This window comes from Ambystoma mexicanum, chromosome 6q, assembly GCF_040938575.1.
Source record: "Ambystoma mexicanum isolate Mex_15411 chromosome 6q, UKY_AmexF1_1, whole genome shotgun sequence".
NCBI lineage: Eukaryota > Metazoa > Chordata > Amphibia > Caudata > Ambystomatidae > Ambystoma > Ambystoma mexicanum.
Window position 1 is genome coordinate 1304043558 of NC_090937.1, and position 10790 is coordinate 1304054347.

Sequence of the window (10790 nt, forward strand, 5' to 3'; positions counted from 1 at the left end):
ATAAGAGTGCCACAAGTGTCTCAATAGCGATGAGAGGTTCAAAGTGAGGCAAGCACATCTTCATCCAACAGAGATTCCAGGCAGAGGAAGCTAGGACTTGACTTTCGTAGGCCAACTGTAGCCGATGAGATCTGAGCACAAGTACGGCATTGTGTTAATAGACCGGACACCCCCCAACCCTTTTCATTCAAACCAATTCTAGAAAAAGACATCACCAACATAATGAGGAACATCAAACCCTCCAATTGCAAAGGTGATGTATGATCTATGCCTGTTGAATACATAATGTACTGATGAATGCTTCTTTGCCCGTAACTAAGCTCTTGCAAGTAACAGCGCCTCAATGCCCATGGGTTACTTGCGCGCTATATAAATTTAAATAAATAAATAAATAAATACATATCGAAAAGGGTGGAAGTGGAGTTTGTCCCTGACATTACATCATCTATAGTGATCGGCGTGTGATAGAACATCTTCCAGAGGGAAGGTTTACCCAAAGAATTGGTCACTGACAATGATGTCCAATTAGTCTCTCACGAGATGGACACATTCCTGAGGGAAAACAACATCTACCAAGCAAAAGCGGCGCTGTATCAACCCCAAGCGAATGGCTTGGTGGAAAAAGCCAATAGGTTCATCAAGGGAGCGATGCAACTAGCCACAGCATCAGTGATGGATCACTTTTCCACAGTCAAGGAAGCAGTGGCAGCCCACCAAATGACCCCCAATGGGCTCACCAACGTGTCCCTGTTTCGGACGTTGAGAGGACGCAGAGCAGCATCCACATTGGTACCTCTGTGGATATCACAAGTAAAGGAAGACGATTAAGTCAACATGGAAGAATTGGTATGGGGAATGAAGAAGAGCAAAGCACTCATGAAGGAGTGGAATGACAAGAGAAGGGCTTCCCAGGTCAGAAGAATTCGAGAAGGAGACTGGGTCAAGATAAAGCTGCCACACGGAGACCCTGTCACAGGGTCCAAATTCAGCAGACCCATCCGGGTGTGCCAAAGGGGGACCAATCACGTGTGCAGTCAGGATGGGAGAAGATGGAACTTGAAACGAGTGGTGCTGTTTGAGAGAAGTCCCAATAAAACACCAGGTCCCACCGCTCGGGACCAGGTGCACGAAAGCAAGGAGAAAGGAGAAGAAAGAAGGATCGACAAAAGACTGCAAACTCTGAGCAAGGAGATGGCAGGAAGGCAGGAGGAGCAGGAAGGGTATAGCCAGACACCCCAGTAGGCGGCAACGGACCAGCAGGAGGACGCAGAGTACCCGCAAGAAAGGAAGGAAAACAGAGAAGGTTGACCCCAGAAGGAGAGAAAGAGACCATCACGATTCACAGATTTTGATATGGAGTAGCACTGCCTGCTTTCGTTTTCCAACAAAAGGAGGTATGTAGAGCATACTCTCACGAGAGCATGCCCGACCTCTCGCAAGAGGACAAAAGTGAAAGTGAAGAGCAGCGTGCGAAAAAGGCATTTGCAGCGCGGGCAAGCAGCAGAGAGCACTGCAGCCCCAGAGCTTTGACCGACAAATAAAGCCCCATCCCCTGCCAGCCTCCTACCCCTATAGTGATCCCTCTTGGACACTTACCTTTCGTGCTAAGGAACAAGCATAGGTGTGTAACACAGGTGTGAGCATTGTAGCTGAGTTGGCAATAATGGCCATTGTCACACCAGATTGTGTCTGCGTGATCATTGGGGGCCACAATTTCAGGCATCAACCACTGTGTCTATAAAGACAGCTGCCTGTCAATCTAAAAACACTCCTCCAGCTTTCCTTCGTAGTCCAAAAACACTGTCTCATGGAAAACGTCCGTACCCTCAGGTAAATACCGAACTTTGCGGGCACCGTACATTTGCTCCGACATTCCCATCGAAATAAATGATGTAATGACATTCACAATAGAGCACATTTATTATTGCGCTGGTAATTCATTGATGGTGCCAGATTATCACATTTCTCACCAGTGCTAAAAAGTGAGCACGGGCTTACATACTATGGAATGAAGTAAACAGGTTTTGTGACTATCTATTTGTATTATGTAAAGATGACTGCACTAAGGCAAAACAATCAGACCTTTTTAGTTCTATGTTTGCTGCATAACAAAAAGAAATGCGTTTCTGACATTTCATTTCATGTTATGCAACAAAAAAAAGTAAATAAAACCGTTTGATCTATTTTTGCCCTCGTGAAAAGATATTTAGATAATACGGACTGGGGGAAAACTTGTTTGCTCCATTCTCTTTTATGGAATCAGAAAAATGTATGCTAAATTCAATGGCTCCATTTTTTTTGACATGGGCTGTGCTCTGCAAATAGTAGCGTAAGTGCATTAAGCGGTGCTGTTTGCGGGTTTATTTGCTATGTATGACGCCTTCAAAATTGCGACGACCGATGAATTTTCATCGATGCACGCAAGTGATTTCTGAAAAAAGCAGAACGTGTGAAGGTGGTCGCAAAGCAATATGCGATGCGACACCGTAGCTGATACCCAAATGTGTTAAGAGCAAAACTTGCTTTGAGGCCGTAGCAAGGCCTGGGGCGATGCGTAATGTGAATCCTTTTCTGTGGCTGTTGCTTTCATAAGCACGCCTGCGCACTGCGGCCAGATAACAGACATGCTGACACGGGGCAAGTGTGCATTAACAATACAGCAAATATTCCACTAGTACAAGCATACCGCACATATGCTTTCAATGCAGTTTTGCTGCATGGCAAAGGCTGTCCTACTGCTTATAGCATTCCAAATTAGCACAGGGCAAATTTCCCCCTGGTGCAAATATGTATTGAAAGAATAGATTTTTTGCACTAAAGCAGTGTTTTACCTAGTGCTCATATTGTGCTCAATTGAGCGTGCACCGGTGCAAAGTGTCTGCATCTGGATGCAGTTGGAGGTGTAAAGGGTCACTACACATCATTGTGTGAGTTTTGATGTTGGGCTGGATATTATATTAAACAGTAATTGCAACTTTTTCTTTTACAAAGATCTTTAGATATGTTGTGATCTTTGATGCCATCAGGTGCCTACCCATGCTCTGTGTATTATAGGAATGGAAAGCCTGGCAGAGGCGTTGCTAGGGAAGGTGGGGGTGTGGCGGGGGGGCGGCAGGACTATAGCCTTTTGGTTGTAGCCCCGGATAGAAGCACAGGGGCTACAAACAAAAGGCTGGCTAGCCCCCAGTTCCGACGGCCCCTATATTAGCGTAGCCCCAGACCTTTTCCAGGCCTAGCAACACCCCTGCAGCCTGGTCCCATCACCCACATTTGCAAACACTGAGACCAGATTGCATAAACTGAACTGGGTGTTGCAAAAGTCTGTTGTGTCACATTATTATGTTTTTTCTGTTTTGCTCCAGTGGTGCTTTAATGCAGATGGGATATCGCACACAATGGTGGTAAATTGTGCCAGGTGACATGATTCCTGTAGCATGTGCATTTCTTTTTTAGCTTTGGCTATTAGGTGGTGCTAAAACACCACCTATAAGCCAAACTATTGCATTAGAGTACAGCTGGGGAGAAATGGCATACAAAGAGGGACACAAAAGTTGTAGGTGTTGTTTGGTTATTTATCCAACCATTGACTGCCCATGATTATGCTAATACCTATGGCCATTCCCACCCACTGCTTCGCCCTCCCTGCCCAAAACAAATCCTCCCGGAAGCTCTTTGAGCTAGCTTTATCTATTAAGAACCACAAAAGAGTGTTCCCACCAGGAATCATTTTGTGATATCCAATCACAATATTCACTTCGAATGTAGTGTGCCCCAATGGGGTACCACGGCAGCAACCCTAAACAATGAACGAATCATCTCAAAAAAACATTCACAATTGTTACACAAAAGGTGGTTGCACCGAATTGCAACCTAATTTATAAATGAAACAAAAGTTTAAATCGTATACATTTCCAATTAGACATAAGTATGAATCATATGCATTTCCTATACACAATTTTTGCAAAGGAGACAAAAACAGTAAAGTAAGAAACACAAAAACACTAAATGTGAAAACCAAAACAAGTGCTAGAAACTAAGAGTTCAACTGTTGTGAAACATATAATATTACTAGCATATCCCCATTTGAAAAATCACTTTATGCATAAGGGTAAGGAGAGTGGCCCCTCGGGAATCCCCATTGTAAATAACAGAGGCCTCCTATCACTGTTCCATAGGGGCCACTTAAACCAAGGTCTATGTATGGAAACACACAGTATTCAAATGTGGGAAAGTTGACTAATATACCATGTCAAATGGAATGAGCCATACGTTTCGGCAGAAAATAACACTAAGTCCACCTTCACCAGGACAAGGCTACCCCTACAATTTGTAAGGGGGAGAAACCAAATATCATCTGCACTATTGTAGTCTGGGGAAATACCAGAAGACTGCAAACTGGCGGGGGACAATAGACTGCCCTTGGGCTTAGGCACATTTTGAGTGAGTACTTTAATTGCTGAGCAGAGAATCACAACCGGGAGAGACAGGAGTTTCCCTTACTCTTACGTGTTTGAAACTCCCCCTATGAACTGTGCAACTGCATAGTAGGAGCTTCTGGTACAATGGTCGCACATGAGAGGGCCAGTGTGACAGTGATTCAGTTATCAAGCCGTACCATCAAACTCTGTGCTTGAAGTGCCTGCCAGTGTTTTTTCAAAGCGGTCTTCTCAGAGTTAATGACTTAATTGGAGCTGTAAACACACAGCTGGTGTAATAAAAATGTCTTAACCAAATCTGCCTTTAGCCACTCGATATAGAAGCACTACGCATGTCCTTCACTGAAGTCCTGTTGAAAACAAGAATTGGCAAAGCCAACAGTTTTGACTTTGTTTTGTGTATAAGTATTAAGCATTTTCCAGGCACAGCTACTATGCCGAGGTACTCGCCCCATTATGCAGCTGCTACCATTGACGGCAAGTTACTACCTCTACGACAGTGCCTGGCAAATGCATTTCCAATGCCTACACTAAAGCCAAAACTGTTGCCATTGGGCCTGATCCACATAGCATTTTTCTATGGGGTTGTGCCATTACAAAACACTTTTGTGAATCAGGCCCTAAGAATCATGGACATCTACTGAACTGTTCACAAATCAAACCAGACCAATGTACACTCTTGGCTTACTTACTGCTTCCTTCCACTGGGTATGTCCATATGACTGGATCTTTACATGGAGGTATATTTATTTAATACACATAATCAGAAATGGACAGTTCTCATTCCCACGCGTATTACCTATTGCTTGCCCATTCAGATCCGATGAATACATCTACCACTTGTGTAGTCTATCAAGGCTCTGGCAACCATTTGCACTTCTCGAGAGCTGTGGACGTCACAAGTAAAGTGAGCCGCACACGCTAATTTATTTAGTAGAACACCCGACAGACAAATGCCCGCTTGAAAGGCCACTACAGCACCTCTCTTCACTAGGCTTTCAGTCAAAAGTTTACTTACCTTTAAATTTTGAGCTGCGTCCGCCCAGCCCGCATTGTCGAATCTTGCCACCTTGGAAGAGACCATAATAAATGTCGCCAATAAACTTGTGGATCTCCGGATCCGAGGCGTTCACCAAATCCACTCCCGTTTGACAGAGGATTTTTCCAGTCATCCACTTCTGCGTTCCCATGGCAATTGTCAGGGTCAAGAAAGAGGCAAAACTCAAGGCCGAAACTAAAGAAAAGAGGGTCTTTTTGAAGCACCCAGGCATTTTAGGCACCTCTGGACACCATGTTCAGGGCTGTTGTGTGGCAGTAGCTCTCCTGAAGGCTGTCGCGGTGCTGAGCGACACAAAATGGCGCGGCCACTTCCTCAAAAGAGCCGCCTTTTAAGCCCATGCCTTTGAACCTCGAAAGACCGAGTTGCAATGGCAATAAAGGCAAGTCCAATCACATCAGCGGTTAGAAGGAACCCCTGCGACGGCGGCCTGAGCAAGTCTCATTAGGAAATAGCTGCTTCGAGCTGATTCCACGAGGACGTAACCCTATCTCCTAGCGGTACTACAATTTCACCCGCCGGCTCCATTGTCTCCTGCAGTAAATTCTCCGATTACAGCCTCTGGTCCAACGGGTTGCGAAGGATGAAATTGTAAAGTTAATCTTGGCAACATTTATTTTTCTGACAGCTATATTGTAGGTATAACGCTTGCATGAGTGACCCCTGTGACCCATTTCTAAATGTCACTGTTGTCAAAGCTCCTAGCAACGTTATTAAAACCGAAAATTGATGGCCTGGACCCGGGGTTGTTGAATCTATTATTCCTGTTATTTACAGGACTTGCATTTCCAGTGCACATTTTGAAGAGTTTACGCTAAACTGCATCTGTATTTAGCCCATAACTAAAATGCGACGTTGACCATTTACAAATATTTCCTTTTTCAGGCAGCAGCTGATTTTCCCACGGAGCCCATTACTGTTCATAGAAACCCATAGAAACCCATGTGTGTTTCATTATTTAATGTGTCTTAGTTATAAAACTTTACAATTATATATTTCAAAAAATACACATATTCATACACTAAAAATAATGATCTAAAATTTCAGATTTCATCATTATAAAAGTTGCATACAAAGTTACATACATTACCTAATCACACCACATAGATCAAATTCAATCATGTCAAACATTTCAATATTACACACCAGACCCTATAAAGTGCTAAATTCAGAGACATCGTCGAAGTATTAATAGACATTTTTCAAAACTGATCTGATTTAATGTAGTCATATGTTCACACTAGATTTCCAAACGAACACTTGTAAAGTGAACCTTTAGTTTTGCATCTCATGAAAACGTGTCTAACCACTTCCAAGGCGCCTTCAATTTTACACATCCTACAGGTTCAGCGTTTCCAAGACGCCCTTAATTTTACACATCCTACAGGTTCAGCGTTTCCAAGACGCCCTCAATTTTACACATCCTACCGGTTGAGTCACTAATATTTAACTGAGCACCCACATTAACAAGAACTTGTAATTGACCAATACACAATAGTAATAAGAATTGGCACACAGCAGAAGTCGGGCAGCGTGTCAGATATGGCTGAAGAAATGTAAACTTACGGGCCATATAAACATTATTTTTGTCTAATGTGCAAGCCGAGAGATGGTCATAGTTGCTACCCAGTCCCATCTCTCGACCTTCTTTACAAAACTACTGATCATAGCACCCCAGCCCCTCCGTCCAATCGGGAGACCACCCAATGTTCTCAAAGCTTGTTTGCGCATGTTTTCTGTAGGGGTCTGCTGGTTTCGACTACACTATACCTCCCAGCGTCCGCAGCACTGGGCACAGGGGTTCTTTTAGCGCTCTTATGTAAGGTATTCCTTGCCTCTTCCAGGCCATTCCAATGAGAGACATTAAGCCCAATTCCAACCGTAGTATTTCTATCCCAATGTTCTTTTCCAGAAACGGCCTTCAAGGTTATGGAAAAACTGAATCGGGTTAACCATCAGGGCTTCATAACCGTAGAGCACAGTCGTACAGAACAGTTGCTTATGTAGTACCAATGATCCGCTCAAGGAATAACCTCCATATTGGTTGCTAAAATTAGCGATGAGGGAAATTAGCGCAATCGCCTTGATTTCTTTCACATTCTATATATGTATTCATGATTTCCCATGGCATGACCCCATCGTCTCTCTTCCTCATCCCAATCCTTAGTGAGGGGAGTCCTCCTCTCTAGAGACCACTATATTGCCAAGCCAAACGTTCCATAGAAACCTGTAGCTATAGGCTCCCCTTCATGAGTTGTGAGCCTACAACACCCTCCTGCTGTCCACCATCAAATTCTTTTTACTGTATCCGTCCTCGTGATATTGATACGGGTGGAATTTGGTACTGGGAGAGATATGGTCTCCTAGAGTAAATTATGATCTTTCGCAATCTCTTGGCTTTACAGCAGGGACATAGGAGCTGGAGCATGAGGTCTGCTTCAATACCTACCTAGTCACTCTGTGATGAATATCCTAATGCGTATTTGCTCAGCTGAATTTTCATGTGGATGGAAATGTGCTGTAAGCCATAAGGATTCATCCAGGTTTTTGGAGCTGAATGAATGTAATGAAATCCATAGGGATTCGTGCTAATACCTCCTGCCATGCACATACATGGCCGGCGGCATTAACAATTAATTTTGGAATGAGGTGTAAACAGACAGAGAAACCTGGTCCAACCCAGATTTCAATTCCCGACTAACACCCTGTCACAAAACCAGTTAAAAAGAAACACAAGGACCACATCCACTCGTGTTAACAGTGACTATTTCCTAAGTACTATTACCGGGCCAAACAAGATGAGCTCCACTGTTTTTGTCATCGACACTGGTTGCAATATATAGTTGGCTTTCAGCATCTCTGAAAGTGGCATGCATTAACTCCTCTAGTGTGCAAGCCTCATAAGGCACCCTGCCACAGTGGGTGCAATGAAATGTGTCTTTTGGCAGCTGCACTTCCATATTTGTGTCCCACCAGAATGCTTTTTATTTTTTTAAATGTTTATTTTATTGTTTTTTTTGCAAGGCATCTTGTTGCAAACCAGTTGCAACAAATGGTGCCAAGGGGAAGCGGGAATGAAATTCAGAGGGGACAAAAATAGGGGTCGAGGGAGGTACATTTGTATAAAGGAAACCAAAAAGCTGTCAGGTGTGGGAGAAGTGCAGTATCCAATCTAAGTACAAGAGTACATCCCGATAAACAAGCATGTCAAAGGGGGTAGTGCAGTACACAATCAGGTTACAGAGGATGTACATTCCTGAAATCTATCCATCTGTAGGCGTTTGTGTTTGTAAAGCGACTACGGCCATCCGGCATCTAAGCAAAATACAGTTAGAACTGTCTGCATAGCAATTTGCCAGAGTATTGCAGGACACATATGTTTAATAAGTATATTTAGTTATGCCAGCAACCCTATCTCAGGCTAGAAAGGTTACTCTAGGGGGACTGTGTTCAATGGTTGGGAAGACATATCTAGGAGTGCATTGATTCAATTACCGAGTGATACTTTGTTCAGTAGCCAGCTCTTGAGGTTTTTTGTGTGATTGGGTCGTTTTTTTCTAGTCTTACTTCTTTGGGAATGTTTCTCTGGTAAGTAGGCGTGGCCATGGTGAAGGGTCGGCCTCCCAAACTTGATGGGGTTAGTTTGTTTTCAGCAGTGGATCTAAGCAATCTGCCTGGTTGGTGGGCTGTCATAAAAGTGGGGAGGTATGTAAGGCCTTTCTGAGGTTTGACATCTGTGCACGATGAACCTAGATTTAAAATGTATTCGAATTTGGATCCAATGGGAAGCCACTGGAGGGATTTGATGCCTAAAGTGATGGAGTTCTGTAGTTTTGCTGGTATTTTCTAAATGAGTTGGTATTGTGGAATTAGTATCTTGTTAAAGCCCTTAGCTTAAGCTGCTGCAGTCCTCGAGATTGCCGAAGACTAGCACTCCCGTCAGGTTGATCCTTTGAGCGATCTCTAGGAGTGATATTATTTTCCACAGCATGTGGCGCTGGTAGTGTGATTGTCAAGTTACTTCTTTTATTTGTGGCCTGAGGGGGAGCGCTGGGTCCTGTAGGTATCAAAGTAGTTGACTTTGTTTGTTGGGGTAGGAGGGCTGCCCATTGTATCAGCCCATTTGAATGGGAGGGTCACAGCAGGGGGCATTCCGAAAAAGATGATTTCTGCATTCCCCCCACTGTGGCTATAGGCTGCTGTCAGTCATCCAGTCATGAACAACTAGTAGGCAATTTGTGATTGTGGGGTTATTGAGTAGATCAGAGTCCTTGTGGAAGGCGATTTGAGAATGATCCCTGTAAAGTTGGAATTTTGCTAATAAGGATTTAATGAGATTTGCTAGTGCTTTCATGAACATGTTAAATAACCAGGAAGCAAAGGCAGGGCCTTGACAAAGCCCTTTTCAGGGTGGAATATGTGGATTTGAAGTCTGCTAGCATGGCCTATGCAGATAACTCATGAAGGACCAGTGTGAGCCATTGCAGAGCTGTTCAGTTTATGGCCATTGAGTTCTGGAGTCTGCTAAGTAGGTGATTTCGACCTACCATTTTGTATGTTGCTGGCAGATCTAGGAAGATTAGCACAGCTGGGTTGCTAGTGTCTAGGGCTTTGAGTATGTGTACTCTCAAGTAAAGGATAGTAGTTTCTGTGCTCCTGTGAGATGTGAATCCTGACTGATTTTTGTGGAGTAAGTTCTGTTTCTTACAGTCCAGCAGTTGGATAATTAATTTGTGATCACATTTTCCATGATCATTACCACAAAAGGGATATTGCAGGGTTTCTTACCTCTTAATGTTTTTATGATGTACTTTAGGAGTATAGAGGAGGTTTGGATTGGTCACAAGGGCATTCGGCCTAGGCTCAAAGTTGAAAGGCCAGTGTGTGTGAGACTCTTTGAATATCTAACGCCTGGGACAGTTTTGTGTTAAAGCTCATTATTTACAATGCTGTGCAGCTTGTAGAAGCAGCACAGTCCTGGAACAAATGGCAGATAGCTGAACACACACACACAAAACCCATGAAATATGAGCTGGGTCAGGCAAGCGTGTGCACTTCTGCTACAGTACATGCATATGCTTTGATCTCCTGACAGCCCTGAATCATCACTGTCTTGTTTCCCTAAAGTGATAGAGGTGAAAATCTTTGAGTTGCCAGCAGACCTGACTGCATCGTCATAGAGTCCCAGTTGTCACAGCATATATGGACAGGTTCTACAAATGGGCACATTTACAGCTCTTGAAGTTGCACTTCGTCATGTACATAAGGAGGCTGGACAGCACTTCAGCTCAGCATGG

General features: G+C 43.8%; 1 protein-coding gene across 1 annotated transcript in view; it reads right to left on the reverse strand.

The window, feature by feature from the left end:
• Positions 1–5784, reverse strand: part of CLRN2 (clarin 2) — a 211175-nt gene extending 205391 nt beyond the window's left edge. Inside the window, exon 1 of the mRNA XM_069630335.1 lies at positions 5455–5784. Coding sequence (XP_069486436.1) covers positions 5455–5707 — 253 coding nt within the window. The 5' untranslated portion in view covers positions 5708–5784. The remainder of the gene's footprint in view (positions 1–5454) is intronic.
• Positions 5785–10790: the final 5006 nt, after the last annotated feature.